Source organism: Taudactylus pleione, unplaced genomic scaffold, assembly GCF_031769625.1.
Source record: "Taudactylus pleione unplaced genomic scaffold, aTauple2 ptg000393l, whole genome shotgun sequence".
In the NCBI taxonomy this organism is placed as follows: Eukaryota; Metazoa; Chordata; class Amphibia; order Anura; family Myobatrachidae; genus Taudactylus; species Taudactylus pleione.
Genome location: NW_028284794.1, coordinates 8,294,952 through 8,315,343, shown reverse-complemented (window position 1 = coordinate 8,315,343; position 20,392 = coordinate 8,294,952). Strand labels below are relative to the sequence as shown.

General features: G+C 42.2%; 1 protein-coding gene across 1 annotated transcript in view; it reads left to right on the top strand.

Moving 5' to 3' along the window:
* Positions 1 to 660: 660 nt before the first annotated feature.
* LOC148507447 (NXPE family member 4-like) overlaps positions 661 to 20,392 on the top strand; it is a 56,143-nt gene continuing 36,411 nt past the window's right edge. The window contains exons 1-4 of the mRNA XM_088446104.1: positions 661 to 1,083; positions 2,245 to 2,320; positions 3,853 to 3,999; positions 8,741 to 8,753. Of these exons, the coding sequence (XP_088302230.1) occupies positions 661 to 1,083; positions 2,245 to 2,320; positions 3,853 to 3,999; positions 8,741 to 8,753 (659 nt within the window). The remainder of the gene's footprint in view (positions 1,084 to 2,244; positions 2,321 to 3,852; positions 4,000 to 8,740; positions 8,754 to 20,392) is intronic.

The following is a 20,392-nucleotide window of genomic DNA, read 5'->3' as shown; positions in this document are numbered from 1 at the left end:
CCCTGTTAGTGCCTAAACCTAAACCCCCCCTTCCCTGCAGCCTAAACCTAAGTCTCCCGGGGGGTGTCTAACCCTACCCCTCCCCTTCTATCACTATGTCGGGCGTCGGGCTCCCGGCAAGTTAAAATGACATGCGTCAGGATTTTGACGCCTGTCATTAGACCCCTGCCAGGATTAGACAGTCGGGAAGCCAGTGGTCGGCATTTCGAACGTCTGCTTCCTGACTGCCTCCCCTTAGAACTCCTTCTAACCCAAACAGCTTCTTAATACCAAATAGTTAGGGTACCACTGTCTTCTTTAAATGCCCTTGGGATTGATGTATCAAGCAGTGACAGCAGTGGACCAGTGGAGAAGGTGCCCAGTGCAACCAATCAGCTTTGAGGCAGCATTTATCAAGTACATTCTATAAAATGATAGGCAGAAGCTGATTGCTTGCTATAAACTACTTTACTATTTTTACTGCTTGATACATCAACCTGTTTTGTCTCGAAGGAGGGACCTCCAGCCAATGTGTGCAGTGTATTTTTGCCTGGTTTATTGATATATTTATTTTTCAAACCTATTGTTTGTAATTTTTATGTCTTTAGTTAATTTACACATTCCTAACAGTGGATTATTTGAATAAGACTGAAACTTCCTTCTTTAAAATGCGCACAAATCATGTTTGGTTCTACCACAACTGCTGAACGTAAATTCAAAGACTTTTTAAGACTGATTGACTGGCCTGGGCCTCCATCCACTGTGACACACTATAACCTATCCACCAGCCCCAGACACACTGATTACCATCTGCTGAACGCACGGGACACATACAGGATTGGAGAGACATTGGAGGTGCTCCTCACAGCTCTGGACCACAATGGTCGGCCAAAGGTATATGGTAGAGATTTCTTCCGGGCCAAGCTGCACTCTCCGGCACTGATAGCTGGAGTGACTGGACAAGTCAAGGACCATGGTAATGGCAGCTATCTGGTCACATTCCTCCTCCCATGGCCGGGGAGAGCAGAGGTTCAAATTCAACTCATTCACTCCAGGGAAGCTGTGAATGTTTTGAATGATAAGAGGGAGACCCAACCAGAAAAGGTGATACTATCAAGAATTAATATTTTTCTTTACTGGTGCACCACAGCTCCCAGTTAGTCATGCAATGCCCAATTTAAAGGGCTATCAGGGCATTGGAAAGCCATGTAATTCTTTATTTATAATACATTTATTAAAACTGCACCCATTGCTATCAGCACAGGGCTGATTATTCCCCATGGGATCCTGAATTTTTTTTGTGAGGCCCTACTTCAGGGGTGACCAAACTCGGTCCTCAAGAGCTACCAACAGTTCACGTTTTCTAGGTCTCACAGAATCACAAGTGAAATAATTAGCTCCACCTGTGGATCTTTCAAAATGTGTCAGTGGGTAATGACTACACCTGTGCACCTGCTGGGTGACCTGGAAAATGTGAACTGTTGGTAGATCTCATGGACCCAGTTTGGCCACCCCTACCCTACTTCCATAAGAATACCAGCCCAGTGCTGTCCAGCCTAGGACTGATTTGCACAATGGCAGGGAGACCCCATGCGAGTGTGCCCTTTGCTAGAGTCCTAACAGTCCTGTCTGGTAATGCCTAATGTCGATAATGGAAATTTTGGGGATCCCCCACTCTGTCAGACCTCATCATTTTACCAGCCTTGACATATATGTTAGTGCTCATTTCACTTGGGGAGGGAAGTCCTAGATATTTTTAATTATTTTTGTTTATCATTATTATTTATATTAAACTATATCTTTAGATAGAGAGCCAGATGAAATGTTTGCATCAGAAGCTCGGAGGGACTACTTTTAGTCACCAAAAATTTCAGGCGCGTTATCAGCAAGTTTACAAGCCTCGGCATGTTACATCTGGTGACTTTTATACATCGTATTTCACATTCAAATAATCTGGACAGCAACTTGCATTGCATAGTGATTTTATTCTGGTGGATTTCTGACGAATGTTTGTGTATTCACATTTTGTTACATATGGCACCTTGAAACTTGCTGGAAAACTACAGGAAAAGCACCAGGTTTTTAAATTCAGCAGCCATTACAGTTTTGTTCTCCCATGTTATATCTAAAAATAATGAGTTCTTATGTGTATTTCATGGTTTATCGCGTATATGTTTATGATATTATTTGTAGGAATTATACGAGTACATAAGAAGAATTTCTTGCTTCACTTCTGGTGAATATACTGTATATTCTGCTTTTCAGATCTATTTCACTGGATATTTTCATTTTCACGGCAGCAGTGAGGTGACTGAGTGTAACATGGAACTGCCGGGAAGCAGTGGCGTAACTAGGGTATTTGGAGCCCTGGGCAAATGTGAAAAGCCCCTCCCCCACACCCCAACATCCAGAGCTGTCCGCGCGCCGAAGGCTCGCGTGGAAAAAAAATGGGCGTGGTCACTTAAAAATGGGGCGTGTCAACGTGACACACCCCTTTATTTTCACGCTGAACATTCTTATCCATATGCACCTTAACCCCAGTAGTACCCCTTATACAGTACCCCCAGTATGCAGTTGTGGTCCCTCTTATGCAGGCCTATAGTAGAGCCCCTTATACAGTATCCCCAGTAGTGGTCCCCCTTATACAGCCCCCAATTAGTTCCCCTTACTCAGTACCCCCAGTAGTGGCCCCCCAAATGCAGTGCCCCACGTAGTGTTCCCCCTTATGCAGTGCCCCCAGTAGCAGTCCCCACAATGCAGTGTGCCCAGTAGCGGTATTCCCTTATGCAGTGCCCTTTATACGGTGCCCACAGTAGTAGTCCCCCCCCTATGCAGTGCCCTTTATATAGTGCCCCCAGCAGTAGTCCCCCCCATGCAGTTTTCCCAGTAGTGGTCCCCTTATCCAGGCACCCTGTAGTGATCCCCTCTACCCAGCGCCCCCTGTAGTGGCCCTTCCTATTATTGCCCCCAGTAGTGGTCCCCAGAATGCAGTGCCTCTTGTAGTAGGCCCCTTTTATAATGCCCCCAGTGGTAGTTCCCCCCCAAGTAGTAGTCCCCAGTAGAGTAGGTCCTCCCAATGGTGCCCCCAGTAGTAGCCACCCCTCCCCCAGTAGAGGTCCCCCCAGTAGTAGCCACCCCTCCCCCAGTAGAGGTCCCCCCAGTAGTAGCCACCCCTCCCTCAGTAGAGGTCCCCCGACTAGTAGCCACCCCTCCCCCAGTAGAGGTCCCCCCAGTAGTAGCCACCCCTCCCCCAGTAGAGGTCCCCCCAGTAGAGGTCCCCCCAGTAGTAGCCACCCCCCTCCCCCATTGTGCAGATAGGTTTAAAAAAATATATATATATATATATATAAAAATATATTTACCTGAATTTCTGCTCCTGGTCCTGGTCACGATGCCGCTCCCGGCCGGGCTGGCGCGCTCAGCATTATGGGACAGACGTCATGACGTGATGACGTCAGTCCCATTACCCACTGCAGGAGCTGGACGGAAGTCGGGCTCTTGCAGTGGGTGCTGCAGCAGTCAATGGGAGTCTATCTGACTCTCATTGGCTGCTGTTTAACACACGCATCGCCGCCAGCGCTGGCGGCAATGCATGTGTTATACACAGCCTGAGCCCGCCTCCTGGTGCTATTGGGCAAGCGCTCAGGGGGAGGGAACGGGTTCAGGCGTTCAGCACAGGACCGGCGCTGGAAGCCTAGCGCCGGTCCTGTTTAAATGTGTAGCGCTGACCGCACTCATTGCGGTCGGCGCTACACTGGCTAACTAGGGCGGGCGGGCCGGTACCGTGGCCGGCGGCGCCCCCCCCGCGCCTCTGGTCCAACGGTGCCCAGGGCATGCACCCCGCTCGCCCTGCCCTAGTTACGCCACTGCCAGGAAGGGATGTGTGCATATACAAGGACCCCTCCTCTGGGAACACGTGGCAGTGTGTGCTACCCCAGAAGCTGCCTTGTGACTCCTGGGTCTATCACGCAAGTGCTTTATTCCGCAAAATTACGAACCAGCTGGAGGACTCGCTGCTGAGTGGGTGAGTGAGACTGTTTGGCAGTCTGTCATTCCTTATAATTTACAAAGAAGTTGGTCAAATCAGGCTAATATCAGAAGGCAAACCAGGAGAAACATGCACACACCAATCTGCTGGAATCCTAGTCGCTAGATTTACAGTATATGTACAACTCCGATGTCTGGAGTTCTTCCCATGTGCACGGTCTGTACAGACATGTTCCGATCGGTTTCTGCAATCATGGTCGCAGTGCCCTCTAAGCCACAGCACGATTCACGTGCTGCCGACGTTTATGGGCGAGGAAGGGGTGGCGATAGGCAGCTTCCCTGAAAATGGTCCTGGCAGCGTGAAATACACGGCAATCATGAGTAACCTTAGGGTTTCTCGGATGACTGATGCTCACACATAATAAATAATACAATGCTGCATCTGTGGACACAGGATTGGATCAGAAAAGCCATCAGCAGGCATCTTATTACAGGAGGATGTGAAAGTGAGGAAAGAGAAAATATGTGATGTTATGTGAGAACTGTATTGTGCGGTTGTAATTGGGTAGGATAGCTTATGGAGTTTGTGGGTGGCTGTGGAATATTAAAAGCTGCCTGAAGAGGTGAGTTTTCAGGGAACGCTTGAAGAGTTGGAGACTTGAGGAAAGTCTATTTGTGCGAGGGAGGGCATTCCACAGAGTGGGTGCAGCCTGAAAATAGTCCTGTAACTATTAATGGGAGCAAGTAATGCCTGTGGATGAGAGATGCAGAGCGGAGAAGTCGGGTTTTGAGATATTATTTTGAGACAAGAAAAGAGATGTATGTTAAGTAAAAGTATTTTATATTGAGTTCAGTAGAATTCGGTAGAGTACAGTTTCTGTGAAATGAGCTGGTAGTCATTGAAACTTTTAATACTGTGCAAAATTGACCTTCAGCTAGACAGAGTTCAGTATAATTCTGGCGTGATAGGTTTTAAAGTAATTTATTTCACACTGTGCATATACTGTAGGTCAGTGGTAGCCAACCCTGGTCCTCAAGAGCTACCAACTGTGCATGTTTTGCAGGTCTCCTCACAGAATCGCAAGTGATATAATTAGCTCCACCTGTGGATCTTTTCAAATGTGTTAGTTAGTAATGAATACACCTGTGCACCTGCTGGGTGGTCTGGAAAATGTGAACTGTTGGTAGCTCACGAGGACCGAGGTTGACTACCCCTGCTGTAGGTCTTATCATTGACTTTGAACTTGGTAAACATATTACAGCACTTCCAACTGTGGAAACCTTTCACTTTTTTACATACTGCGATTCATGTGTGTGGATGCTGGTAGAATACTTTTAACTAATTGATAAGATTTGACGATTATTAAAATAAGCTAAGCAAGCTTTGAGATTAGAGATAATAAAGTTTCTAGCCAGGTTTTTATGATGTTCACAGATATTATGTGTTTTTTTTTTTTTTTTTCCCGACCAATTATTCAAACCCAAAAATGTTTTGATAAAATTTTAAATTGAGTTTGATATTGCAACAAATATTATTGAAGGATTCACTAAACTAAAGGCCCCCATACATCAGCAATCTGAAAACCACAATAGAACAATTTGAAGATTTATTGCCCGATCTTAGGATTTCCCAATCGAGCAATCTGCGCCCATACACTACAGATCTTTTTCAGTGATTTGCAGATCGATTGCAGCAAAGACAGATCTGGCAATCTTGAAAGGCCCATCATTTTGCTAGAAACGGTCTGCAAATCTGCTGATCATGTCCATACACTAGCAATCTACAGCCCCAATCGATCTGTGAAATCCAACATGTTGGACAATCTGATTAAACAATTCCAATCACTTTTTGGTTGCAATCTGGGATCTGTGAAGCCCATACATTGCAGATTTTTATACACAATCGATTGCAAATTGCACGATTGCTGCAATCCATCTCTGATGTATGGGGGCCTTTAGGCAGTTCATCTATCCCTATCCAAGTAAAAAAAAATCTCCTTGTCCAAAGTTGTTTTAAAATGTAATAATAGTGAGAGCTTTGATAACCATTTAAAAGTAATTTTTTTTTTTTTTTTTTACCAGGCCCTTTTGAAAGGGCGTTTCAAAGAAAAATATTTTGGTAAACTTGTATTGGTTGAGGTGGAGGATTTATTAGATAAGGCTTGAAATAGGGTTTCAATGGATAAGGAAAAGTATACAAGAGAAACAGAGGCAAATAATGGCAACATCTATTTAATATTGAAAAAGGACATTTGCTAATAAAATCACAAAGGTGTAAATTACAGATGTGTTCTCGCTCGTCTAACAAACATACGACATGTAGTGCAACTAGCTAGCTGCGTCTCCTACACACACATCAAGACGCATTGTAACCTATTCTGTCACAGCATAACGTATTCAGTCGCAGCAGAAGAATGTAATCCTGGTTTACGTCCACCACATGTCGCTTCTGCTAAACTGTCATTGCACATGCATGCTATCTCTACAGTATAGCAAGTACTGACAGAAGGGCCAATTACCTACTGTACAGTGTAACAGGATTCGCTGTTCATGGACGTAGATGCTATAAATTTGCAGATGTACAGTAAGGCAAACCACCGGAGCAGCAGCACACTGTGCTGCGACTGAATACATTAGCTGCAACGGAATATGTTAAGATACATCTTGTATTCATATGAAATGTGACTAGCTAGTCGATCTACATCTATGGACGCTAGATCATGTGCGAGGACACATCTGTAATTTACACCTTTGTGATGGTCCCCTGTATGCACCATTATTGCAAGCAATATGATACTGTACTGTAAGCTGCTAGATAATATGTTGCCATTTAACTAAAGTTAATTTCCTCCTGAAACATTGCTTTTATTGAAGACTGCATGCGCAACATATTCGCAGTCAAGTTTACTTTTACGTAGAACCCCCCCCCTTGTGCACTAATGCTATGTTGGTTTGTCAAACTCTACATCTGTGACTTTATAGCGGCTACCTCCAAGAGCAGTATGTGATTGGCCTGTCAGGACTTGATATACTGTAGTGCCATCTTCATGCACTGCTGTTATTTTAGTTCTTTTAGTTCGCGCACAATTACAGCAGTTCTGACTTTCCACAGAAACTTTTGCCTTGATAAAGCTGACTAACAGGGGAACGTGCATCGGCACGCCCGCTGTGTACACCTCTTATGTTTAAACTTTAAAATGTTGGAATACAAACCTATATGTCAAATGTGATTACACTGGGTTATTTCGTTCTGTAGTAGGACATTGTAGAAAGTCTATTGTTCAGAGTCTGAATAAGATCAGAGCTGTAAAAGCCACATTGGAAGCAGGACATATGTCAAATGCTCTAATCCTAGGAAAACAGAATCACATAGCGCTTTGTAACCCAACTATTTCAGTTATTATTATTATTATTATTAGCATTAATTTATATGGCGCCACAAGTGTTCCGCAGCGCCTTACAAAGTACAAAAACAAATTGTATACAAGTGACTTACAGAACAATACAATACAGGACATGGATAATATATATTGCTACATTAGTGACCATATCACCCAGATAAGCAACAGAGCATAAGCAACCAAGTGTTAGGTGCCCTAGTGGTGAGTAAGAAGTAAATGACACTATAGTAAGGAGAAGCACAAGAGGGTAGATGGCCCTGCTCGTGAGAGCTTACATTCTAAAAAGGTGGGGGAAGACAAAACTGGGTTGACACAGATGGGGTAGATGGGGACGAATGAGCATGTAGCAAGGAGTTAGAATGATAGCTGGAAGGCTTTGATGAAGTAGTGGGTCTTGAGAGCCCGTTTGAAGGATTGCAAACAGGTGGAGAGTCTGATGCGGAGTGGGAGAGAGTTCCAGAGGTGGGGAGCAGTGCGGGCAAAATCTTGGAGGCGGGAGTGGGAGGAAGTGGCATGAAAGGCGGCGTGCATTAGTTGAGCAGAGAGGGCGGAGAGGAGCGTGAAGGGAGATGAGATCAGAGATGTATATGGGAGAAGATTGGGTGAGGGCTTTGTGAGCGAGCGTGAGAACCTTAAATTGGACTCTGAAAGGGAAGGGGAGCCAGTGTAGGGCTTGTAGGAGAGGGGAGGCAGATACAGAATGTTTGGAGAGGAAGATAAGCCATGCAGCAGCATTGAGGACAGACTGGAGAGGAGAGAGATGGGATTTGGGGAGGCCAGATAGGAGGAGGTTACAATAGTCCAATCTGGAGATGACCAGTGAGTGTATGAGGGTTTTAGTAGCATCCTGGGTGAGATAGGGTCTGATCTTAGAAATATTTTTGAGATGGAAACGACAGGACTGTGAAAGGTTCTGGATATGTGGTTTGAAGGAGAGGGATGAGTCCAGGATAACTCCAAGACAGCGCACCTTGGGACTAGATGAGATAGTTATTCCATCAAGAGAAATAGTGGGAAGTGAGGTGATGTGGGAGGGTGGGAAGATGATTAGCTCTGTCTTAGACATATTAAGTTTAAGAAATCGCTGGGACATCCAGGAAGAGACAGCAGAGAGACAGTTGGAGATACGAGTCAGAAGAGAGGGGGAGAGATCAGGGGAGGAAAGGTAGATTTGAGTATCATCAGCATAGAGATGATAATGGAGGTCAAAAGAGCTGATGAGTTCACCTAGAGAGGAAGTATAGAGGGAGAATAGGAGAGGACCAAGAACAGAACCTTGGGGAACACCTACTGTAAGAGGCTGTGGAGGGGAAGAGGAGTCGTGAGAGGAAACTGAAAAAGATCGGTCAGAGCGGTAGGATGACAGCCAGGAGAGGGCAGTTTCACGTAGACCAAGGGAGTGAAGGATAGCCAGCAGGAGAGGGTGGTCCACAGTGTCAAAAGCAGCAGAGAGATCAAGGAGAATGAGAAGAGAGTAGTGGCCTTGGGATTTGGCAGCAAGGAGGTCATTGCTGACTTTTGTGAGGGCAGTTTCAGTGGAGTGGAGAGAACGGAAGCCAGACTGAAAAGGGTCAAGGAGGGAGTGGGAGGAAAGAAAAGTATTAAGGCGGTTGTAGACAATCCGCTCAAGGAGTTTGGAGGCAAAGGGGAGGAGAGAGATGGGACGGTAGTTAGAAAGAAGGTTAGGATCAAGGGTAGGTTTTTTAAGAATGGGGGAGACAAGGGCATGTTTGAATGCAGAAGGAACAGTGCCTGATGAGAGGGAGAGGTTAATGAGGTGGGCAAGATGGCAGCAGGCTGAGAGAGAGAGGAAGCGGAGGAGGCGGGAGGGGATGGGATCAAGGGGGGAGGTGGAAGGGGGGGAGGACCGGATGAGGGCCATGACTTCCTCTCCAGATACAGGGGAGAAGGATGTTAGAGTTGGTAAAGTTGATGGGAAGGGGTGACTAGGGAAAGGAGGAGGGGGAGAGCTGGGGGACTGATTGGATATGATGTCCTGATGTATGGAATCAATTTTAGATGTAAAGTAGGTAGCAAAGTCAAGGGCAGTGAGCAAGGAGGGGAGACGAGGAGGGGGTGGGCGTAGGAGGGATTTGAAAGTAGTGAAGAGACGCTGGGGATTAGAGGACTGAGAGGAGATGAGGTTCTTAAAGTATGACTGTTTAGAGAGGGAGAGCGCAGCACTATAGGATGAGAGCATAAATTTGAAATGGAGAAAATCTGCCTTAGAGCGTGATCTTCTCCACTGTCGCTCGGCAGTTCGAGAACACTTTTGCAGGTATCTGGTGCATTTGGAATGCCAGGGTTGAGGAGTAGATCTGCGAGTGTGAATAGTGATCGCTGGGGCAACAGAGTCCAGAGCAGAAGTAAGGGAGGCATTGTATAGGGAGGCGGCTTGTTCAGGGCAGGAGAGAGAGAGGATAGGGGAGAGAAGTGAGTCAAGCAGGGAAGAAAAGGAACCTGTGTCGATAGTGTCAATGTTACGCTTAGTAATGGAGGCTTTTGGAGGTAGAGGAGGGGAAGGAGAGAGGGACAGGTTAAAAGAGAGAAGGTGATGGTCAGAAAGAGGGAATGGGGAATTGAGGTGGTCAGAAATATCACAACGGTGTGTGAATACCAGATCAAGCACATGGCCACTCACATGGGAGGGTGAGGAGGTCCATTGGGAGAGACCAAGTGACGATGTGAGGGAGAGGAGTTTGGAGGCAGAGGATTCTGTGGGGATATCAATTGGAATATTGAAGTCACCTAGGATAATGGAGGGAAGGTCTGAAGAGAGAAAGTGAGGGAGCCAGGAAGCAAAGTTGTCAAGGAACTTGGAGGGAGGGCCAGGGGGATGGTAAATGACAGCTACTTGGAGGTGTACTGGGTGGAAGAGGCGTATAGCATGGACTTCAAATGAAGAGAATGTGAGGGATGGTTCAGAGGGAATGGGTTGGTATGAGTAACCAGGGGATAGAAGGACCCCAACACCACCACCATGGCGACCCCCAGGTCGTGGGGTGTGGGAAAAGGTGAGGCCCCCAGAGGAGAGAGCTGCTAGAGAAGCGGTGTCAGAGGGTGAAATCCAGGTTTCAGTAATAGCTAGGAGATTCAGGGAGTTGGAGATGAAAAGGTCATGGGTTGGGACCAGTTTATTACAGACTGACCTGGCATTCCAGAGGGCACAGGAAAGAGGGACAGAGTTTGTTGGAGAGATTTGAATGAGATTATCAGGGTTGCTATAGCGTGGGGGTGAGATTAATTTGGGGGACCGAGCTGAATAGAGTGTAGCGATGGTGCGGACTCCAGTGCTAGAAGGGGAGCCAGTAGAAGGTGGGCAGGAAGGGAAATTAATGATGTGTGGATGGATGTGGGGTACAGTGACATGGAGAGGGGAGTGGGAGGAGGGATTAGCAGTGAGGTTGTAGGACCCCTGTGGAGTATAAGAGAATGAAAGTGGAGTAATGGGAGAAGATGGGGAGGAAGGTAAACAGAGGAGAGGAGATAAGGGGAAGAGGAAATGGAAGAGACAAGGGGGAAAGGATAAAGATGGAAGCAAGGGGCAGAACAAAAGATTAGGTAGACACTGAGTGAAGGTGGGATTTGAAGAAAACATGGTAATAGTAAGGATGATGTAAATAGGGGAAGAAAAGTTAAAAGTAGGAATGAAGACAGAATGTAGGAGAGAGCAGATTTCCTGAAACGCAAGTAATAGTGCAGTGTGGGAAAAGAGTCTGTACTGCAAAAGTTTATTATTGAGTATAAAAAAGTGGAGATTTGGTGGGAGCAGAAATTAAATAGTAAAATATACAGTGGTAGGAGCTAGATATAAGACTTAGAAAAAGAGCTAAGGTAAAAGTACATTATTATAGAGAAAAACTGACATAACACAGATAAGTATGCATTAGGATTATATGTAAAGCACAGAGCCAGCAGCAATAGTAGCAAGGGAGGCACCAGGTTTATGCAGCCACCAGACAGGGAGTTCAATAATGAAAGTCCTGGTTATGTGTCCACAGGAGCTAGTAGTATGGAGACTGTGAACTCACAATTGTTCATTCCACTTTGTCCAATTAATTAGGTTGTTGTTTGTAGTTTGGTGGGTTTCCTTCTGTTTCACTGCTGTTTAACGCTGATATAACGCCAATTAATCGATTTAAAAAAAGTTGACACTTTTAAAATAGGACACTTCTAAAGATAGGGCACCCAGCCAAGGCTTAGTCCAGCCTTCTAATGTTATAATATTAATACTTGGGAAAGGCTTAAGTATTCTAAGGTTTATCCATGTGGTGCTCCTAACACATTGTATTTAACCCCATAATTATTAAGGCCATTCTCATATAATACCCCTTTTACACCAGAGCTAACCCCGGGTTCTTGCAAGGCTAACCCGGGTAGCTCCTTGGTGTAAAATGGGACAGGATTGGATTCCCGGGAGGAGTGACCCAGCAATCCAACCCAGGTAGCTTGCAGGGTTTAACATGGGAATAACCTGTGAAACCCTGCAGTGTAAACGGCGCGATCCGGGTCATGGTGACCTGGATCGCGCCAAATGCCTGCCGATTGGCCAGCTTCAGTGGCGCTTGGAGATGACATCCACTTCAACGCCAGAAACACCGGGCCAATCCCGACCCGGCTCCGGTGTGAATGGCGTAGGCTCGGGAATATACTGGGTCGTCACTGGCTAAATTCCGGGTCTAATCCAGTTTAGAACCCTGTTCCAACCTCCGGGTCAGACCCGGAATTTAGGTATAAAAACAGTATTACTCTCCAGTTATTTAGACTGAGGAAAGCTGCAGCATGTGATTACACAGGGGGAACAATATATATATATATGCAAAGTAAGGAGGATATATGTATGATAGGGATTAAGAACATACCTATGTATAAGCACAGATCCTTCCTGAGCATAACGATATAATTACCTCAATATGAATGCTAATGTGACAAATAATGGGCCACAACATATGAATATATATTGACAATTAATATAAATAAATTCACTGTTAATAACATGGTAACCTTAGTTGCATACTGTATAATTAATGAGGCGATATGAGTCTCTCTAATATATGAATAACCTATTACATCATATATGCACTATAAATATTAATTGCGGCTTACCATTACTAATCTATTAGGGATTAAACATTTGCGAGATCTAACTTTAGTAAGGAGTCTTACCCTGACGATTGCCATAATAGGGGACATTTTAGTGTATACCAAAAAAAAATAAAAATCTTTATTATTATCTTAATTATTACTGTGCGCCGTAAAATAGACATATATCTTTTCTTGGTATACCTGCAAACAATTATACTTTGTCAATCGGCAGCACCCCCTAATCAACAAATAATTTGGGGTTCTTTATCTATTATTGATGTTTGCAGATGTCCCTATTCCTTTGTGTTCTTATTGCCGCAGAAACTGCAAGTGTTGTTGAATGCAGTGAGTACTCAGGCTGCGTATGCTGTCTCGGTGGCTAATGTATGCCTGCGCCCATGTAACGGTGATCAAACGGACAGACCCCCCTGCGTTTCTCTGATTGCACCCCAGTCACCACCCCCAAATGCTCACAGCCTGTCGCTCACTCTGCAATGGCATTTAGGGCCTGATTCCGAGCCGCTCGTAAGCGGCTGCTCGTTCGTTCTGTCCGATGTTCGCACAACTGCGCATGCGTACGGATTTTAATACGCATGCGTGAACCAGTCAGTGCGGCCGAAAATCGTGTGCTCGCTAAATAGCGAATGCCTGCTATTTTGAGTGACAGGATGAGGCGTTTGTGGGTGGTAACAGGGGAAGGTGCTTGAAAACGGGGAGTGGAGATCCGAACGCAGGCGTGCCAAACGGTCAAAATGGGCATTTTAAGGGTGTGCATAATTACTAAAGCAGCGTCATCGACCACGTCACTTGGTTGTTTTATAGTTAGAACTGCTTGCATGATTGCGGTAGGAAAAACCAGCCACAAGAATAGCGAGCAGTTCAGACGCCGTCCGATGTACTCGATTAATCTAATATATAGCGGAGATGACGTATGTTGCGAGCGGCCAGGGGGCGTTTTTTTCAAAATTACGTTCGCATGTTTTGTTCGCTCGTTCAGACATAGAGGCGTGAACAGACCGCAAAGAGCGAACAGTTAATTTAAATAGCCAGCCCCTTTTTCTGGACGAGCGAGCGCAAATAGCGTCCGGCTCTGAATCAGGCCCTTAGTCCGCTTGAGTGAACACAATGCTAACTCATGCACACGCACTACATTGCATGCGCAGTATGCACCATCGATCGATCTGCGTATGCTGGTGCAGATCCATGTTGAAACAGGCCCAATGTACACTGATCAAATCCAAACCAGGATTTAATTAATTTTTTTTTTGATCTTACAAAAATGAGTGAAGATTTAAAAATTCTTTCTAAAGGAGAGCAGATTTTCCTCTTGAAATGTATTCTGTAGTGATACTTGAATTGGGCCTCGTACTGTTGTTTCCTAGACCGTAAGCCCTAAAAATATGTAGATCGCTATGGACCAGTAGCAGAGCCGTAACTAGACTTTTTGGTGCCCTGTGCCAGAGAGAGCATTGGCACCCCCTCCCCCAATTTTTAAATAGGGACATAAGATTCTGCACCTGAAAAAGGGCCACGGCCTCATGGGGAAGGACCAGGGAAGAGATAGGGGCGTGTAGAATAGTAGAAAAATATCCGCACAGACCACTCTTTTGTTGATTGTCCTTCCCAAATCTTAAATTAATACATGAACTATACTCCTTATATAGGGAGGTGCTCCCAGGAATAAAAAATCATCATAAGAAAACAAAAGACAGCAAAGTATTCCTATAATGGGGCACACTCGGACTAATCACAATGAAGTAATATTTTATTGTTGACCCATCTGAAAATTGATAAAATATAACTTTTATTATGTACTTAGAAAATAAATAGGCGAAATAAAATAAAATCACTCTTTTTAAAATAATTATATTACTAAATTGCAGCCGTATGTCTCCACTATAATTGGTTCCTGTTCAATTATATTATGGGTTATAGATCATTTGGTGTCACTATTCATCATACGGTGTGCGTCAGTCAGTATACATATAAGGGAATTGCTTATGAGATAACTATCTATTAGGGCTCATAGATCCTACTCTGACGCCGCACAGCGCTCAGTGAGTATCACTTGCCACACAGTATCAACTTAGTTAACAAGAGGTATTAATCCTCATATTATACCTCTAATTAATATTACAAGTATTACTGCTACGCACACTCTTGTCTACAGTGTTATTTCTAACCAGGGCAAATGGCAAAATATTATAGAGATATCCACTCTTACATTACTGCCCTCATATAAGGTAGAAACACACTGTTATTCAGCTGCCACTATTACCAATTATATTGTAATTAGTATATTTACCAGGGCAACCGGGACACCTTTATTACATAAATATCAAACCCTCTCTAATATTGTATCCGTATAATATTAATTGTTATCAGGATTCTTCTGTGTGCTGTTATTATATAACTTTATTTGCCACACACGTTTATTCTTTCTCATAGGCAGTGTAACTCTGCCCAATTATTAAGCAGTTAATGAAGCCTTTTGCTCCATCTATACTGCTCTCATGGTGTGGTTCTTTTATTAGTTAATTAACGCTGTGGCTGACATAATAAATCAACCTATACTGGTACTGCTATATTTAATAGTCACGAATATCTATCTCTGCAGCTCACATCATATGCAGTACATCCACAGTGATCAGTATACAAGGTAAACTCATTGTCAAAACAACTGAGGAGTAAGTGTATCTATTATGTTGCCAGTATTTAACAATTCTCGTTATTCCACACACACATTTCTTTCTCACGGGCAGTGTAACTCTGCCCAAACAATTAACACTTGATACAACTAGTTACTCCGCTATCATTAATCTCATAATGCAGTTATATTACTGTTTCACTGCCGCTGATACTGACATAGTAACTATGCCTATATTGGTACTGCTTTGTTTAACATACGTAAGTGTCATTCCCTGCAGTTCTAAACATATGCAGTACAACAGCGTCTCTCAGCATATACGGCAACCCCGTTAGTGATACAACTACAGGAGTTAGTGTGGAGACATAAAGTTTACAGGGCACAGAGCACGCTATGCATCGCATGTCTGTGCATACATATCCTAACGCGCGTTTCGCCCTTTGGCTTAGTCATAGGAGCAACCCGACCTCCGGGCTGCCTCAAACTATATTCTGGTCTCCATCCAATCATCACAGTTTTCCTTGATTGATGTCCCTAATAGCCAATAGAAAACGCCTGTCAGCATTAACATTGTTTGTTATTGCCTTTGATAGAATTACTATGTACACAGAGGCTAAAGACTACCCCTTGGATTAAACCTATTGCTATGGGATTTTAACATTTCTATTTAAATAATTATGTCAAAATTACCAAAATAAATATTATTAAAACCATTACAAATTATATTAATGACCACCATTTATTACAGTGAAATATTCATTATATTAATTCTTACCATATACCAAAACAATAATCAATCATTGAAGCTAATAAAGTGCTCTTATTTTCTACATCCTGTGAATAGGATGTAATATGATATGGACCCTATCCATAAATAAATTGGTGATATATTATTTTGCAATATTCTCATAACCTTCCCCAAATAAAATTACCCTAAAGTGACAAATTCATTAAATAATATTTAGTTTCAAAAATTAGACCATTAAATTATATACAATAATTATATTCTTTATTAATATTTTATATTTTATTAACAAGTGCATACGTAACTTCCTATAAAATAAATTAAAATATAATTAGTTTCATAATAGTGCAATAAAAATTAATAAATTAATGAAAATTAATTCCTGACATGTTGTTAAGCTATTTGAATAGAGCGTTTATTGTAAGAACACCCCAAAATTAATGTTGTCATTTAACCCTATTGGTTGTAGACTGCCCAATAGAAAAATCCAGTGGCTTTCTCTTTTCAATAATTGATGGGTAATATCACCACCTCTTATTCCAAGGTGTATTCTCTCCACACCAAATACTTTCATCAGTCTCGGATCACTATCATGTAGATCATGAAAATGTTTTGAAACTGAAGTTAATTGTTTGAACTTCACCAGATCGGACCTAGAATTCCTGATATTACCCGCATTTTCAAGTATTCTTTGCTTGAGGGGTCTTGATGTCATCCCTACATATCGTCTCTCACATGGACATGTGATACAATAAACTACCCCAGTAGTATTACAATTGATGTAATCTCGTATCTTATGTTTTTTGTTGTATTTATCCTTGAACTCTGTTGTGCGTACCATGTAATTACATGATTTGCAACCTCCACACTGAAAAGATCCTTCCGCCACTGCTTTTCTCTCTTTTCTACTCTTAAAATGACTCTTAACAAGTTTATCTTTAATGTTGGCTGATCGTCTCCAACTTATTGAGGCTTTGGTTCCCAGGGCTTTAGCAAGATCCTCATCCAACGTTAGTGCTGACCAATGTTTCTGTATTATTCTTTGGATGTGTTGCCACTCCATACAGAAGTCACCCACAAAACGGATGACTTCAGGTTCTTTTTCTTTAATCCAATTGGAATAAAGCAAGGAATTTCTATCCTTCTGATTGGCCTCATATCTCGCTTTTTTAATAGCCCTGTTACTGTATCCTCTCTTTAGTAAACGTTGTCGCAAATCCTCAGATCTAATGGCAAATGATTGGGGATCTGAACAATTTCTCCTAAGTCGCAGAAATTCCCCTTTAGGAATTCCCTTGAGAACCGGTGGAAAGTGTGCACTAGTATTGTGAAGCACACTATTGGTTGCTGTTTGTTTCCTGTACAAATCTGTTGTGATTCTACCATCTCCCATCCTACGTATTTTGAGGTCCAAGAAATTCACTTCCACTTCACTCACTTCAAAGGTGAGTTTCAAATTCAAATTGTTCTCATTTAAGAGGTTAATGAATCTCCTGAATTTGTCTTGAGGACCATCCCACACTATCAGGAGATCGTCAATATATCTCATCCAAATGAGTATATGACAAGTATACTCCTCATGGGTTTCAATGAACACCATTGTCTCCTCCCACCAGCCTAGGTATATGTTAGCATAAGTGGGGGCACATGCCTCCCCCATAGCTGTTCCTCTGACCTGTATATAATACCGGTCGTCAAATACAAAAAAGTTTTTTGTTAATACAAACGTTAATAGCTCAATCAAGAAGGCACCAAATTCTGTTGGTCTTTCCTTGTCAAGGAAGTATTTCACTGATTCAACTCCTTTCTCATGTAGGATACTGGTGTATAATGACTCAACGTCACATGTTGCCAAAAGAACCCCTTCCTCTACATGTACTTCATCTAGTTTCCGTAGTACATCCATTCTATCCTTCATGTATGAGGGCAAGCTTAACACGTATTTTCTTAGATGGGTATCCAAGAATTTACTAGCTTGTTCAGTCAGGCTTTTAATCCCAGACACTATTGGACGGCCCGGTGGTGATGTTGCATTCTTGTGTATTTTAGGCAACATGTAAAATGTTGCCACCACTGGGTCCTCTACTTTCAAAAATTGATATTCAGTTCTGATTATTACCCCTTCTTGATATGCTTGTTCAATAATGTTGTTATATTGCTTTTTGAAGTTCACAAGTGGGTTAAACATTAAATTCTTATAACAAGTGATGTCATTAAGTTGTTTCATTGCTTCTGTTTTATATTGTTATTTACCCCATAGTACAACATTACCTCCCTTATCTGAGGGTTTCACAACTAGATCTTCCCATTTCTGAATTTCACTAAGAGCTTGGAGTTCTTCTTTATTCAAATTAGTAATAGATTGACGATGCTGGTTCTTATTCACAAATAATTCATCCAGGTCTCTAGACACTAAATTCATGAACGTACCTACTACTCTACATACATTAGGCTGTGGGAAAAATTTTCCCTTTCTTTTACATATTGGTCTTGTTGTAAGTTCAGAACTTTCTGTTTCACCAGCTAAATCTTGTAGTATAGAGAGAGCTTCATTTTCTTCACATGACAAATCTGTAGTTAAAATTCCAGTCGAATTATTGGTATTTGGTTGAGATTGATTACCTTTATCTACCGAATTAGATGAATAAAATTTAGTAAGGAGAAGTCTCCTACCAAATAAATGGAGGTCCCTTTCCCATTTCCATCTATCAAAATGAACCTCTGGGGAAAAGGTCAGACCCCTACTCAGAACGTCAAGGTGTACATCACTTAATTCCCTATTAGATAAGTTAATAATTTTCAACCTGTCATCATTATTGTCTATCAATCCTATTTCCTCCTCTGAGTACGTCTCTGATACCTGGAAGTCTCTTGAACATCCCACCTGCCTTGGTTTCGGACGTTTCTTCCCCCTCCTGATCTTCCTTTTGGCGGTCTCTGATCTAATATCGTATCTTGAGGTAAATCTAAAAAATCTTTAGAGGAGTGGGAGGGTAAATTGTCTCTTAATTTGAATGAATGTTCTAACTCTTCCATTCCTGATGAGTCTTGATCTGTAGAGACATACCCTTGCAATGGTTTTCTCATTGTGTCTCTTGCTCTCTTATTACTCATAAACCTCCATTTAAAGACTTGATTTAATGCAAAATCTCTCTTATCTCTAGCGAACTTATGTTTTTTCCGATCTATAATTAAGGACTCATATTCTGCAAGTTCCTTTTTATATTTCTCAAAGGTCCGCTGGAATGTACTATTTTGTTCATGTATCTTTAGGCTGTTCATTAATACCTCAATCTCTTTTGTATACGTATCCAACATCAAATTATCATGTTTTATCAACACTAGCATAAGGTCTTGAGCACATTTTTTCAGAACATCTTCCCATTCTACCTTTAAATTATATGTAGCCAATTCAAATGTTGGAAAGACCTTGGGTCTAAGGCCACGAGGACTTATCTTCTGCTTTGTATAATTCTCAAACATGGTCATCTCCCACCAAGTTCTAGTTTGTTTAAAAAGGTTCTTCTTTAGTTGGATAAGTTCTTCATGCCAGTCATGACTATGATCAACAGATTCATCTATATTATCAGGAAAGATGGTACTCAACTCATTATTCCACCGTTCTCTCCTATTTTCTAATTCGGCTGAGAGGCTAAAATTAGCCATGATATATTTGAAAATCAAATTGGGTCACAATATATTGTATGTTTGTATTATTATTTTGGTCGTGCAGGATATTAGAAAGCTGAGAGAAGATCTCAGTATAGTAACCTGTAGAATAGTAGAAAAATATCCGCACAGACCACTCTTTTGTTGATTGTCCTTCCCAAATCTTAAATTAATACATGAACTATACTCCTTATATAGGGAGGTGTTCCCAGGAATAAAAAATCATCATAAGAAAACAAAAGACAGCAAAGTATTCCTATAATGGGGCACACTCGGACTAATCACAATGAAGTAATATTTTATTGTTGACCCATCTGAAAATTGATAAAATATAACTTTTATTATGTACTTAGAAAATAAATAGGCGAAATAAAATAAAATCACTCTTTTTAAAATAATTATATTACTAAATTGCAGCCGTATGTCTCCACTATAATTGGTTCCTGTTCAATTATATTATGGGTTATAGATCATTTGGTGTCACTATTCATCATACGGTGTGCGTCAGTCAGTATACATATAAGGGAATTGCTTATGAGATAACTATCTATTAGGGCTCATAGATCCTACTCTGACGCCGCACAGCGCTCAGTGTGTATCACTTGCCACACAGTATCAACTTAGTTAACAAGAGGTATTAATCCTCATATTATACCTCTAATTAATATTACAAGTATTACTGCTACACACACTCTTGTCTACAGTGTTATTTCTAACCAGGGAAAATGGCAAAATATTATAGAGATATCCACTCTTACATTACTGCCCTCATATAAGGTAGAAACACACTGTTATTCAGCTGCCACTATTACCAATTATATTGTAATTAGTATATTTACCAGGGCAACCGGGACACCTTTATTACATAAATATCAAACC